Raw genomic sequence first — 15665 nt, forward strand, 5'->3', positions numbered from 1 at the left:
AAAGGGAAGAATTACAAGGAACACTGAGGTCATGATGTACATTTAACTGGCATCAATAATTTATCTGCTGCCAAATGCACCCTATTATAGTGTATTGTTTTTGAAAACATTAAGCTTTTGGTATGAGAAGGAATGAAAATCTACCCTCAGATGTGGGTCGACAAGGGAAAAAGATCATCAAGAGTAGCTGTCCCATGGCTATTGACCAAGAGGGCTTAGACAGGTAATCCCAAATTGAGATATATTAACAGGGACAGGAGGGGAGGAAGGCACAAAGAAGATTAAAAGAGGTGAACCACACCATCCCCTTGGGGAAGATTTGCATCAACCTGAGGATAAAACAAGACACTTGGTGCTGAGACCACCACAAAACACAACAGTGGGCTGTGGGAATACGCTGCCTCTACTTGTCTATTCTACAGAATGGCTCTGGGATTGATAAAGTGTTCTCATTTGCCACAGGTCATTCAGACATTAAGAAATAGGAACAGGAGTAAGCTGTTTGGTCCCTCCAGCCTGATCTGTCCGTCAGTAGAATCATGGCTGATCTGACATTTCTCACATCCATTTCCCTGCCTTTTTTTCTGTAACTTTTGATTCCTATAATACTATTTCCTTTCTTTGTCTAATTAACTAATGTATCATACCTAAAGTGCTGCTTTTTGATAAACTACTAGAAAATTACTACCAAGTTGTTGACTGCTTGCATCAAGTAACTGTGATTAGGAGCCACCTAAAATTAACAATAGTAGGGCAAATAAAGAAATAAAGAGTATGTCTAGTGAAGGTTAAAAAGTAAGCAAAATCATTAGTGACAGTTGTTGTCTAGAGACAAAAAAGGCAACACAGGCACACAAGTTATGATTTAAAATTATTGAAGTCCAAGAAGAAGGCTGTAAGCAGGGAAGACATTGGACTGGCAATGGCAGATGTTTCTGGGGTTAATTGAGGAGACATGGCAGAAATTCATTCCAAGGTAGAAGAGACACACTAAGGGAGGATGAGACAACCATGACTGATAAGGGAAGTCAGGTACAGCATAAAAGCAAAAGAAAAAGCGTATAATGTGATGAAGATTAGTAGGAAGCCTTTTAAAAACCTGCAGAGGACAGCTAAAAAGCATTAAGGGGCAGAAGATGAAAATGAGGGTAACCTAGTCAATAATATAAAAGAAGATTGTAAGAGATTTTAAAAAATACATAAATGGTGAGAGGCAAGAGTGGTCATTGGATAACTGGAAAATGAGGCTGGAGAAGTGGTAATTATAGAGAACAAAGAAATGACAGAGGAACTGAATAGGTATGTTGTGTCAGTCTTCACGGTGGAAGACACCAGTAGCATACCAGAACCCCAGGAGAGTTGCGGCAGAGATGAGTATGCATCACTAAGAAGAAAGTGCTGGGGAAAGTGTAAGGTGTGAAGATAGCTGAGGAGATTGTAGAGACATTGGGGGTGAACTGTCAGCAATCACTGGAGTCAGAGAAGGTCACACCACCCTTTTTTAAGCAAGGAAGGCGGGAGGCAGAAGATGGGAAATTATAGGCCAGTTAGCCTGACCTCAGTTGTTGGTAGGATTTGAGAGTTTGTTATTAAGGATGAGATTGTGGAGTATTTGGAAGTTCATAGTGAAATAGAGCTTAGTCAGCATGGCTTCATTAAGGGGAGGTCATGCCTGAGACATTTCTTACAGTTCTTTGAGGAGCATGTTAGACAAAGAAGAGCTAGGGACTATGATCTGTTTGTTTTTCCAGAAGGCCTTTGACAAGGTGCTGCGCAGGAGACTGGTAAATAAGGTAAAAGCCCATAGTGTTAGGTGATAATAGAGTAACTGCTGTGGAAAGGAAGGAGTTTTGGACACAATAGAGTGGTGTCATGAGGAAACCAACCAATTAAAGTGCTGAAAATGGAGCTGTGTTAACGTGTCCTTTACTGTTGTGTTTAATTATTGAAATAATATGCTTTGTGGCACGTTTGTAAATCATTCACCCGGAAGTAACTTAACATTGCCCTGCACATCTTGATTAGTAAGGAACATTTCTAGATTGTCACATTGTAAATTGTTTTGCTTGTTTAAAAAATTACTTTCACAATTTAAAGCCCGATCTGCAGCATTCAACTCAAATCCAGGTTCTTCTCACTTTGTGTGTATTACAAATCTACCTCATATATTCTCTGTGCAACAATTGGATTTATATGTTAGATCTGGTCTTTCTGAATATGCCAGTCCAACCTGACTGTATTCATTCAACCTTCAATGCCATGTATTGTTGTGGTTAATCTGTCAGCAATGATCCCCCTACAAAAAGATTGTTCAACATCTTCTCACTCACTATTTCTGCAATCTTTCACTAACTTCTGTGCGAGTCATGATGTGGAGGTGCCGTGTTGGGCTGGGGTGGACAAAAATCAAAACTCACACGACACTGGGTTATAGCCCAACAAACCTGCTGGAATATAACCTGATGTGGTGAGATTTTTGACTTTCTCTGCAAGTAACAAGGATTGAAAGATTATTGATGCCGTCCTCATTTTTTGGAAGTGGTTATCAGTATCACAATTTGCACTTATTCCTGAGAATTTAGCAATGGTGAAATATCAGTGCTAAAGCAATCACCTAGCATTTGGAATGTTGTGAGCAGTTTTGGACTCCGTATCTAAGAAGGGATGTGCTTGTCTTGGATGGGGTCCAGAAGAGGTTTACAAGAATGGAATGAAGAGCTTGTCATATGCTGAGTGGTGAGGACTCTGGGTCTGTACTTGATTTCTGTATTTCTGTACTTGGAGTTTAGAAAGATGAAGGTAAATTGCATTAAAATGTATAGAATATTGGCAGACCTGGATAGAATGGACATGAAGATGTTTTCACTTGTAGGACACAGCCTCAGAGTGAAGGGACAACTATTTAGAGGCAGCATGGTGGCACAGAGGTTAATGCTAGGCTTGCAGCCTTGGGTGATTGTCTGTGTGGAGTTTGTACGTCCTCCCCATGCCTGTGTGGGATTCCTGCAGATGCTCCAGATTCCTCCCACAATCCAAAGAGGTGCAGGTTAAGTAGATTGGCAATGCTAAATTGCCTTGCAGTGTCAAGAGATGTAGGGGCTGGTGTAGGATGGATTAGCCAGATTAAATGCATTGTTATAGGGATAGAGTGGGAGTTGGGTGGGTCTGGGTGGGATATCCTCGGAGGGTTGGTGCAGACTTAATGAGCTGAATGGCCTCTTTCTACACTGCAGCAACAAGACAACATGAACTTATGAGTATTCATTCAAGCAGCATTGTAAATCTTGACCAATGTACCTTCTTCACTTCCAGTTACCTGGATGTTGTTCAGGGAGGATGTTTGGGCTAGTGCTGTAGACGTTAATGGTCCTGAGACTGTAATAAACTCCATCCAATTTGATGGTGTCATAAAGACTTGGGTAGAGAAAGTCAGAATGTCTTAGGATCTCAGACGGGGAGGACTGATAGGCACAAGTCTTTCTGTAGTCATGGTAATAACATTCAATTAATGTAATGTACCTGATTACTGTCTTCCAGTAAACTATGTTGTGCTTAAGATAAGGACTTCTTCCTGTTAAGAATCACTAGTGGCTTTCCTGTACTGCTGTAAGTCAGGTTAGTCCTTAGACCAAGTCAAGCATATGGAATAATGGCAGTAAACCACAAGGTGATAGTGGTTGGAGCACATGCAATATACTAGGCCCCAGAATTCAATACATCTTTGTTAATTATTCTTTGAATGTTTTAAGTGAACTCAGCCTCATATTTCACCTCCTTTCATTTGATTTTTCATTTAACCTATTTTCCTAATCAACCTGTTCAGGGATGTTATTACAGACCTCTGGAGGAGGTGGAAATTGAACTCAAGTCACTTGGTTCAGGGGGTAAGGACACTACCTCTGTGCCACAAGCGGGCCCGATGTTGAGCTTCTTAGCAGTCATTCCTTATTTGTACTTCATATTTATCAAGTTGGCATCTTGCTCTAAACAAACATTTCAGTTCAAGTTCTGATCTTAGTCAACTTGGCCGATCTTAAACAAGGAAATGAACCACTGGAAATTGACCCCAGTGTCTCCTTACCAAAGAACAAATATTTCTTTGTCATTCATTTTAATGTTTCCACTTCTGTGTATTTTAAATGCAATCAGGATATCTCTTTTCACGCAGGTGTCCTCTCCAATAGAGCTACCAGCTGGGTCTAATCTACAGAATTCCTTCTTAATTGGTGGAAATTGCAAACAATATTCTATGATCTCTTTTGCTCTTTTTCTAGATCTAAGTTTTCAAGCAGCAGCTCGCATTCTCTCTGCTCCTGTTTATGATGCTTTGAAGTTAATGAGAGACTTTAGTCAGAACTTACCAACAAAAGCCAGGTATGTAAATGAGTATTATCAATCTATTTCAGCCTGAATGTGTGATGTGGTATTGGTTCAGAAAGGAAAAAAGTGTTTGTAATTTATATAGGTATTATATATTCATCCACATTCTGTATAGCCCATCAGTATAGCATCACTGTCAATGGAAAATGGGAGTATCAGTGTCCCCTTTGTGGCACACTCTACATTGCTCCTGAGAGGGCTGGATTCATGGAGTAGCATTTCAGACATTAAGAAAGAGAAATGCTACTTGGAAATGTGTGCCAGAATAATAATCAACCTGGAAAATGTTCTTGCAACTCACCCAGAAACCTTTGTTATCTTCCAGAATTCTCTTCTTATTTTGTTTCAAATACGCTTGTGAATTTATTGTGTATATTGAAGCATGAGATTGAATCATTTTTGAAGCATTTGAAAAGTGTCAGCGGATTTTAGGTCATAATTCTAGAAGGTGGTGTGCTGCTCCATGTAGTAGGAGGATAGATAATAGTTGAATGGAATCTTCCAGACATTTTTCATCAAGCAGTGACAGAATAAAATAATTCAAGGACAACGTTTCTGGAGGAAAGGAGAACTGAACATTGAAAGACTGTCTTTTCCTTCTCTTCAGTTGTTTCATTTAAGTTTGTTGAAAAGCTTAGCATTTTCTTGATCATATTTTATTCTAAGTAGGGCTAACACTCAAAACCAAATGTCGAGGTGTGGGGTGAAGCATAGCGCTGACATCCATTGAGTATTTCTCTGGTATCTCCAAGAGACTACACAGAAAAACATTCAGTCAGCAATGTCATTTTTAAGTAACTTTAGAATAGCTATTGGATAAAGGTGGAGGAGAATACTTTCAACTGGAAACTCTTTGCCCTATTTTGAGTTGTAATAAAACAAATGTTTTTCATGTTCAGTACTGAGAAAGGTAGAGTTAAACTGCAGCTGCCCAAGATAAGATCATAAGAAATAGGAACAGGAGTAGGTCATTCAGCCCTTGAACTTGCTCCATCATTCAATTGGATCATGACTGACCTGACATTCCTCATGTGTACACAAACACATATACACACAGTGACACACATGCACACACGGTGAAACTACAAAATCATAAACACTGTGGGAGTTGGAGAGCTCAATTTTGCATCACCATCACAAATCATAAAACTACATGGGTTTGATTGTGTCACAATGTTACCTGTACAGCAAAAACCAGTCCTATGTTCACTGGTTGAACCCAGGGTCTGTCTTTTTTCTTCTGTTTTAGAATTATTTCTTTCAGCATCTCTGAATCCAGTTTTTCTGCTCTTTTGACAGAAAATTGGAGACAGCAACTTTCCAGAGAAAGGGAGAGACAGAGATTGTTGCAGCCAGCTCCAAGGGGGTTCGTTGCTTCACTGTTTCCATTCCCTTCACAGTGTTGTTACAACCTGACCAATCAGAATTGTTACGTTGAGCCCTCTTGACCCACAACAATAATGCCAGTTCATCTGGACTCAATGTCCCTAAAAAGTGACATTTTCTCATTTACATCAGTCAGGTTCACTGTTTTGCTAAAACAACTCCTTGTGCATCTTCTGTTTTAAAACGGTGCCTGTTGTCCTCATTTTCAGGCAATAGACCTAAATAAAAAGGTATTTCTTACAAACCAAAGAAAATATTATAACTTTTTTAAAAATTCAAAAGAAAACATAGATTCTTATGGCAAATCTTAGTCTGTTCCAAGAGGGTCATGACTTTAACTCACTTGTACAAGTTTAAGGTAGATAAATTAGAAATCCTTTCTTCATAAACAAATATTTTAGTACATAATCAGCAATCTGGGTTTTAAAGAGTAGTTGTCTACTGCATATCATCCACAAACACAGGAAGCTTTAGAAAGATCCATCAGACTCTCAAGAAACTGATTTAAGGCGTACTCTCAGAAATACCCACAGGATTGGGAAAAAGTGTTAGAATTCTTCCTATTTGATTCCAGAGATTTCTCGGATCTTTCTGCTGGATTTAGTCCATTTGAATTGGTCTATGGTTGTAAGCTAAGAGTTCCATTAAAATTTGTTGGTGAGAAAGTTTTAAGGGGAGAGTCAAATCCACATTGTTGGATTCTGTCCTTCTGTGTCTCGACTCACAGGATCATGTAAAGTAGCACGAGAGCATTAATGAACTTCACAAGCAGAATTGAAAGAATCTGCAGGACATCAATTCAGGCAAGAAACAATGTAATGGTGTGTTTTCAGGGAAAATAAATTTTCAGAGTAAACCTCTGAAAATTAAATTTAGTGGTCCATGCAAAGTAGTTGGAAGGGTTAGTGAAGTGACTTATCTGACATAAACTACTGATCATAGGATGAAGAATCGTTTATGTCACGTGAACATGTTGGAGCAATATCAATGCAGGGAACATAAGAGAAATGTGTCAGGCAGTAGACGTAACGGAGGATGACAGGGACAATAAGAGTGAAGAAGAGGTAGATGTTCACAAAGTGAAACTCACATAAACCACTTAGTCACTACTGAATTACTAGGTCAGATGGATAACAAATTATCACATTTAGAGTGAAGTCAATGAGAGTGTCGAGTACTATTACTTGGGAAATGTAATTAAACATTTAGAGATACACCTGGAAGTACTATGTTAGCTTAGTATGCTGTGGACATGGGAGAGTCAGCAATAATGAAGCAACATTCCTATCAGGTTAAGGCCTGAGAAATAAACTCGCTTGTAAATAGTGGGCGGCACGGTGGCACAGTGGTTAGCACTGCTGCCTCACAGCGTCAGAGACACGGGTTCAATTCCTGCCTTGGGCAACTGTCTGTGCGGAGTTTGCACAATCTCCCCGTGTCTGTGTGAGTTTCCTCTGGGTGCTCCGGTTTCCTCCCACAGTCCAAAGATGTGCAGGTTAGGTGAATTGGCCATGCTTAATTGCCTGTAGTGTTAGGTGAAGGGGTAAATGTAGGGGAATGGGTCTGGGTGGGTTGCTCTTTGGAGAGTCGGTGTGGACTTGTTGGGCCGAAGGGTCTGTTTCCAACTAAGTAATCTAATCTAAATGGAGATGTAGTACTTCATCTCTTTCTAACACCGATCTGTTGAAGTGGTACTGGAAAGTATCATTAACATCAATTGCCAAAGAAATATCTATCTTTGTTACGACAAATGGATTATGACAATATCGAGTGATACCATTTGGGTTTAAAAATGCTGCAATTATATTCCGAAGACTATCGAATTAACTAATAGCTGACGTTCCTAATATTGTAGATTATTTAGATGATATTTATGGTACAGCAAAATCTGGGAATAACAGATTTGTGTAAAGCAATTATAAGACCTGTTTAAACAAGTATGGTTAGCTAGCTTTGTGACCAGTGGAAAGTGAGGAATGCAGATGCTGAAGATCAGAATCGAGAGTGTGGTGCTGGAAAAGCACAGCATGTCAGGCAGCATCCGAGGAGCAGGAGAATTGACATTTCGGGCATAAGTTTATACCTGAAACGTCAATTCTCCTGCTCCTTGGTTGCTTTTCCAGCACCACGCTCTCAACTAGGCTAATAATCAATCTGGCCAAGAATGAATTTGCAAAGGGGAAGGTAACATCCAGTGCAAGGTAACTTTGTATAGGTAGATAAAAGCACAAGTCAAGAGTGTGGTGCTGGAAAAGCACAGCTGGTCAGGCAGCAACTGAGGAGCAGGAGAATTGACGTTTCAGGCATAAACCCTTCATCAGGTACAAGGACAAATATGGCAAAAATGAATTGTCTAATAGATTTTCCCCATTTTAAAATCTAAGTGGGGAATCATGAGATTTTGTGGAATGAGTGGAATTCATCAGTCACAGAGTCATACAGCAGAGAAGAGCCCACCATATCCGAGCCAACCTATCTACACAAATCCCACCTCCCAGCATTGGTCCGTAGCTCTGAATGCCATGACATGTCATCCATGTACTTTTTAAAGGTTGTGAACTTTCCTGTCTCTGCTGCAGTACAGTCCAGATACCCACCACCAGCTGGGTGAAAAAAATCTTTCTTCAAATCCTTTCTAAACCTCCCGCTCTTCACTTTAAAATTATGTCTCCTCATTACTGACAAAAGAAACCATCACTGCAGTAATGAGGGAGAATGTCTCAGGTAGTCTGGGTAGAGGTTAGAAATAAAAAAAAGGTGCTTCCCTTTAGTGTTAGGGAACTTGATTGTAAGGGGAACTGACAGGAGATTCTGTCAATTTGTTGTCTCCCTGATACCAGGGTCAGGGGTGTCTGAAAGGAGCTGCAGGACATTCTGAAGGGATAGGATGATCAGCCAACTGTCAAGGACTATCCACTATAGTCCTTTCTGACTGATTTAATTTTGTGTTTTGAAAAAGTGACACAGTAGCAGTACCATGGCTCAATGGTTAGCACTGCTGTCTCACAGTGCTAGGGACACGCGTTCGATTCCAGCCCCAGTGTCTGTGTGGGTTTCCTCTGGGTGCTCTGATTTCTTCCCACAATCCAAGACGTGCAGGTTCAATGAATTGACCATTCTAAATTGCCCATAGTGTTCAGGGATATGTAGGTTAGGTGCATTAGTCAGGGGTAAATGTAGAGTAATAGGGTTGGGGAATGGGTCTGGGTGGGTTACTCTTCAAAGGATCGGTGTGGACTTGTTCGGCTAAATGGCCTGTTTCCACGCTTTAGGAATTCTATGATTCTATATTGTGAGGGTAGTGCTTAATGTGGTTTACATGGATTTACATGAGGACATTGACAAGGTGTGACCTGGAAGACTGGTCCAAAAGGTAGGAGCCTATGGATTTCAAGGCAAGTTGGTGAGCTGGATCCAAAATTGGCTTACAAGTAAGAGGTTAAATGTTATTGTGGAGGGTTATTTTTGTGAATGGAAGCCAGTCACCAGCTGTTTACCATAGAGATTGGTGCTGGGATCCTTGCTGTTTGTTATGTATATGTACGTGAACAATTTGGATGTAAATGTTGAAGGTATAGTTAGTAAGTTAGATATGACAGGAAAATTGGTGTTGTTGATAGTGAGGAGGATAGTCAAAGGCTACTCTGATATTGAACAACTCGTAATTGGGCAGAGTAATGGTAGATGAAATTCCATCCTGAGAAGCGTGAGGTGATGCATTTTGGGAGGTCTAATATGTGTAATACACGTGAATGGTCCCAAGGTAACACTGAGGAACAAAGGGACCTTGGTGTACAAGTCATAGATCCCTGAAGCTATCAGCACAAGTAGACAGGATGATGAAAAAGTCATAAGGGATGCTTGCCTTCATTAGCTGGGCTGTAGAATATAGGAGTAAGGAAGTCTTATTACTGTTTTATAAAACATGAGTGAAGCCACAGGTGGAAAACGTCATGCAGTTCTGTTTGCCACACTATTAGAAGGAGGTGATTACACTGGAGAGGGTGCAGAGGAGATTCACCTCGACGTTGCTTGGGATTAAAAACCTCACTTATGAAACAAGACTATGTAGGTTCGGTTTATTTGCCTTGGAGCAGAGGAGGCTGAGGGAGGATCTGATTGAGGCATACAAGTTATGAGAGGCAGACCTTTTCCCCATGGCAGATGCATATAAGAGCAGAGGACATAAGTTTAAGCTGAGGAGTAAGTCATTTAGGGGAGATCTGAGGAAAGATATTTTAACCCAGAGTGTGGTAGAAATGTGGAACATGTTGCCTGAGAAAGTATTCTCACAATATTTAAGAAGCATTTTAACAAGCACTTAAAATGCAAGATGTAGGAAGCTATGAACCAAGTGCAAGTAAATGGGATTAGTGTAGTTTGGAGTTTGTGGGTCAACATAGACATGGTAGGCTGAAGAGCTTTTATTGTATGATTCAATTACACTATTATTGATCTTGCAACTGAAGGGAACAGCTGCTTTCAATCCACTTTGCCCATACCCCTCATAATCTTATACAGTACACCTCAGTCAGGTCCCCCTTCAACCTTCTCTGCTGCAAAGAAAATAACCTGAGCCTATCCAGCCTCTCTTCATTGTTGAAATGCTCCATGCCAGGCAGTACCCTGGTGAATCTCCTTCGCATTTGCGAATCACATCCTTTCCAATAGGGGGGCAACAACATAGTGGTATTATCACTGGACTGCTAACCCAGAGACCTAGGTAATGTTCTGAGGATCTGGATTTGAATCCTGCAAGGGCAGGTGGTGGACTTTGAATTAAATGAAAAAATCTGGAATTAAGAGTCTATTGGCGACTCTGAATCCATTGTTGGTTGTCAGAAAAATCCATCTGGTTCACTAATATCATCCTTACCAGGTCTGGCCTACGTGTGACTCCCAACACAAATAAACAGCAATTGTGTGGTGACGAGAACTGAGCACAGTATTCCAGCTGTGGCTTATATAAAGTTCTTTACAGCTCCAATATTACTTCCTTGTTCTTTTAATCTATGTCACAACTGATAAAGGCAAATTTTCCATATGCCTACTTAACCACCCTATTAACCTGACCTGCCACCTTCAGGGATCTGTGGACAAGCACCCCCAAGATTCCTCTGTGCCTAAGTTGAGCACAAGGTCTGTATCTTCAACAGATTTGTTACAAAAACAGTCAAGGTGGTATGGTCAGCAGAATGCCAGGTCAACTGTGGAGAAGCTGAAGACATTTTTAATCAAAGAACCGGTGTTGACAACCTTATGAAACGACAATAGTATTGAATTGGAGGTAGGTGTAGTCTTGTTACAAGATGCTGAGTTAGGAATGAAGAAATTAAGCCAATATCAATAGGAGTATTATTGACTCTTCAAAATTTGAAATGCAAGATTGTTCAAATGGAGCTTATTGATTCAGCCATTCAATGTAAAATTTGTGCACATGGCTGGAAAAGATAATGTGTCAGAATCTAATAGAAGATGTATTGTCCACAATATAAAAAATGGTAGAGTAGGTTAAGAATTTGAGAAGGAGAAAGTGAGGTCTGCAGATGCTGGAGATCAGAGATGGAAATGTGTTGCTGGAAAAGCGCAGCAGGTCAGGCAGCATCTAGGGAACAGGAGAATCGACGTTTCGGGCATTAGCCCTTCTTCAGGAATGAGGAAAGTTGGTCCAGCAGGCTAAGATAAAAGATAGGGAGGAGGGACTTGGGGGAGGGGCGTCGGAAATGTGATAGGTGGAAAGAGGTCAAGGTGAGGGTGATAGGTCAGACTGGGGTGGGGGCGGAGAGGTCGGGAAGAAGATTGCAGGTTAGGAAGGCGGTGCTGAATTTGATGGATTTGACTGAGACAGGCTGGGGGGAGGGGAAATGAGGAAACTGGTGAAATCCGAGTTCATCCCTTCTGGTTGGAGGGTTCCTAGCCGGAAGATGAGGCGTTCTTCCTCCAACCGTCGTTTCGCTGTGGTCTGACGATGGAGGAGTCCAAAGACCTGCATATCCTTGGTGGAGTGGGAGGGGGAATTGAAATGTTGAGCTACAGGGTGGTTGGGTTGGTTGGTCCGGGTGTCCCAGAGGTGTTCCCTGAAACGCTCCGCAAGTAGGCGGCCAGTCTCCCCAATATAGAGGAGGCCACATCGGGTGCAGAGGATGCAATAGATGATATGTGTGGAGGTACAGGTGAATCTGTGGCGGATATGGAAGTTTCCTTTGGGGCCTTGGAGGGAGGTGAGGGGGGAGGTGTGGGCGCAAGTCTTGCACCTCCTGCGGTTGCAGGGGAAGGTGCCGGGAGTGGAGGTTGGGTTGGTGGGGGATGTGGATCTGACGAGGGAGTCACGGAGGGAGTGGTCTTTACGGAATGCTGATAGGGGAGGGGAGGGAAATATATCCTTGGTGGTGGGGTCCGTTTGGAGGTGGCGGAAATGGCGGCGGATGATGCGCTGTACATGGAGGTTAGTGGGGTGGTAGGTGAGGACCAGTGGGGTTCTGTCCTGGTGGCGGTTGGAGGGGCGGGGTTCAAGGGCGGAGGATCGGGAAGTGGAAGAGATGCGGTGGAGGGCATCGTCGACCACGTCGGGGGGGAAATTGCGGTCCTTGAAGAAGGAGGCCATCTGGGATGTGCGTTTTTGGAACTGGTCCTCGTGGGAGCAGATGCGGCAGAGTCGAAGGAATTGGGAGAATGGGATGGCGTTTTTACAGGGGGCAGGATGGGAGGAGGTGTAGTCCAGGTAGCTGTGGGAGTCGGTTGGTTTGTAGTAGATGTCCGTGTTGATTCGGTCGCCTGAGATAGAATTAGAAAGGTCGTGGAAGGGGAGGGAGGATCCATCTTCCGCCTCTTTCCAATCCTCCCACTTCCTCCAAACGAAAGGAGTAGCCATGGGCACCCGCATGGGCCCCAGCTATGCCTGCCTCTTCGTAGGATATGTGGAACAATCCATCTTCCGCAACTACACTGGCCCCATCCCCCACCTTTTCCTCCGCTACATCGATGACTGTATCGGCGCCGCCTCGTGCTCCCACGAGGAGGTTGAACAGTTCATCCACTTCACCAACACCTTCCACCCCGACCTCAAATTCACCTGGACAGTCTCAGATTCCTCCCTCCCCTTCCTCGACCTTTCTACTTCTATCTCAGGCGACCGAATCAACACGGACATCTACTACAAACCAACCGACTCCCACAGCTACCTGGACTACACCTCCTCCCATCCTGCCCCCTGTAAAAACGCCATCCCATTCTCCCAATTCCTTCGACTCCGCCGCATCTGCTCCCAGGAGGACCAGTTCCAAAAACGCACATCCCAGATGGCCTCCTTCTTCAAGGACCGCAATTTCCCCCCCGACGTGGTCGACGATGCCCTCCACCGCATCTCTTCCACTTCCCGATCCTCCGCCCTTGAACCCCGCCCCTCCAACTGCCACCAGGACAGAACCCCACTGGTCCTCACCTACCACCCCACTAACCTCCATGTACATCGCATCATCTTCCGCCATTTCCGCCACCTCCAAACGGACCCCACCACCAACGATATATTTCCCTCCCCTCCCCTATCAGCATTCCGTAAAGACTACTCCCTCCGTGACTCCCTCGTCAGATCCACACCCCCCACCAACCCAACCTCCACTCCCGGCACCTTCCCCTGCAACCGCAGGAGGTGCAAGACTTGCGCCCACACCTCCCCCCTCACCTCCCTCCAAGGCCCCAAAGGAAACTTCCATATCCGCCACAGATTCACCTGTACCTCCACACATATCATCTATTGCATCCTTTGCACCTGATGTGGCCTCCTCTATATTGGGGAGACTGGCCGCCTACTTGCGGAGAGTTTCAGGGAACACCTCTGGGACACCCGGACCAACCAACCCAACCACCCTGTAGCTCAACATTTCAATTCCCCCTCCCACTCCACCAAGGATATGCAGGTCTTTGGACTCCTCCATCGTCAGACCACAGCGAAACGACGGTTGGAGGAAGAACGCCTCATCTTCCGGCTAGGAACCCTCCAACCAGAAGGGATGAACTCGGATTTCACCAGTTTCCTCATTTCCCCTCCCCCCAGCCTGTCTCAGTCAAATCCATCAAATTCAGCACCGCCTTCCTAACCTGCAATCTTCTTCCCGACCTCTCCGCCCCCACCCCAGTCTGACCTATCACCCTCACCTTGACCTCTTTCCACCTATCACATTTCCGACGCCCCTCCCCCAAGTCCCTCCTCCCTATCTTTTATCTTAGCCTGCTGGACCAACTTTCCTCATTCCTGAAGAAGGGCTAATGCCCGAAACGTCGATTCTCCTGTTCCCTAGATGCTGCCTGACCTGCTGCGCTTTTCCAGCAACACATTTCCATCTAAGAATTTGAGAATACTTCTGTACCTTTGCATAAAAGATGAATGGACACAAGTCTCATATTTTGTGGTCTGTGTATCACACACCTGGTGATGAAATGCATTTAAAAATAGTGTTTCATTTCTTTTAGTGGTGGAGAACATATACAAATATACAGATATATACATAGTTCTATCTTTGGCCTATGGACTGAAAAGGAAGACAGTGGACACTTTTAAAATGAGGAGAATATAAAAGGAGTTTGCAGCTTTGTAAAACCAGGGAAGTTGGCTGATGTATGTAAGGCAATGCTTTCGGGACATTCTGTCCAAATGAACTGGCACCTTTTATTGTGGGTCAGGAGAGTTCAGCATAGTAACAACTTGCTGATTGGTCAGGTTGCAAACTAACACACATGTGACTTTTGCACAGGGATAGATATAAAAAGCTTGTTATTTGGTGAATCCTCAACTAAATCCTGAGTTCAAGTAGTCAGCTTGAAGTGTATCATTCTGAATAAACGATTTGCTCAATCTGAAAGGTAACACTGGGAAAAGACTCATTCAGGTCTCAAAGTATGGATGGCTAATTCATGCAATCGTCATTGCTAATGCATTAAAAGTGTACATTGATGGAGTTGGGGATCTGTGTGACAGGTCAGCCAGTGTACCTAACATGTTAATATCCACAGGGCTGCTACTGCCTGCAAGTCCATTAATGTGCTTGCCAAGTCCTTTGCAGCAACATTTGGCTGCGATCTCTGCCAGATAAAGCATCCTTAACTCTTGTAATTAAAGCAAATTACTGTGGATGCTGGAAACCTGAAGAAAAAAATAGAAGGTGCGAGAAAACCTCAGCAGGTCTGATAGCATCTGTGGAAAGAAACAGAATTAATGTTTCAAATCCGATATGACTCTTCTTCAGAATTATAGGGAAATGAAAAGATGGGCGGCACGGTGGCACAGTGGTTAGCACTGCTGCCTCACAGCGCCAGAGATCCGGGTTCAATTCCCACCTCAGGCGACTGTGTGTGGAGTTTGCAAATTCTCCCCGTGTCTGCGTGGGTTTCCTCCGGGTGCTCCGGTTTCCTCCCACAGTCCAAAAATGTGCAAATTAGGTGAATTGGCCATGCTAAATTGTCCGTAGTGTTAGGTGAAGGGGTAAATGTAGGGTCTGCATGAGTTGCGCTTCGGCAAGTCGGTGTGGACCTGTTGGGCCGAAGGGCCTTTTTCCACACTGTAAGTAATCTAATCTAATCTATTCTGTTGAGAAAGGGAGCAAAGGACCAAGTATAACAGTCAGTAAAGGTGAGTGCGAAGGGTAATAGAGAAGAGATATCATTGAATAATAGATGTTAATGGCAGAAAATAGGTCAGCTCTACTGAGAGTAAACTTAAGACATTGAAATGGAAGGGGATGTAATAAAAATGAAAGATAGAGCTCATGGTCTAAAGTTGTTGAAATCAGTATTGAAATCAGGAGGTGGTGGTGTGCTCAAGTGGAAAAGTGCTCAAGTGGCTGTTCCTCCAGTTTGCGTTGAGCTTTGCTGGAAAGATGCTTTAAGTTTTTAGCATAAGAGAT

General features: G+C 43.2%; 1 protein-coding gene across 2 annotated transcripts in view; it reads left to right on the forward strand.

Moving 5' to 3' along the window:
* Window positions 1-15665, forward strand: part of uggt2 (UDP-glucose glycoprotein glucosyltransferase 2) — a 374691-nt gene that overhangs the window by 98472 nt on the left and 260554 nt on the right. For both annotated transcript variants that reach the window (XM_043691460.2, XM_043691456.2), the window contains exon 10: window positions 4275-4374. In XM_043691460.2, coding sequence (XP_043547395.2) covers window positions 4275-4374 — 100 coding nt within the window. The remainder of the gene's footprint in view (window positions 1-4274; window positions 4375-15665) is intronic.

Source organism: Chiloscyllium plagiosum, unplaced genomic scaffold (genome assembly GCF_037043375.1).
Source record: "Chiloscyllium plagiosum isolate Xiang-an unplaced genomic scaffold, Cpla_swu_hap1 HiC_scaffold_6, whole genome shotgun sequence".
In the NCBI taxonomy this organism is placed as follows: domain Eukaryota; kingdom Metazoa; phylum Chordata; class Chondrichthyes; order Orectolobiformes; family Hemiscylliidae; genus Chiloscyllium; species Chiloscyllium plagiosum.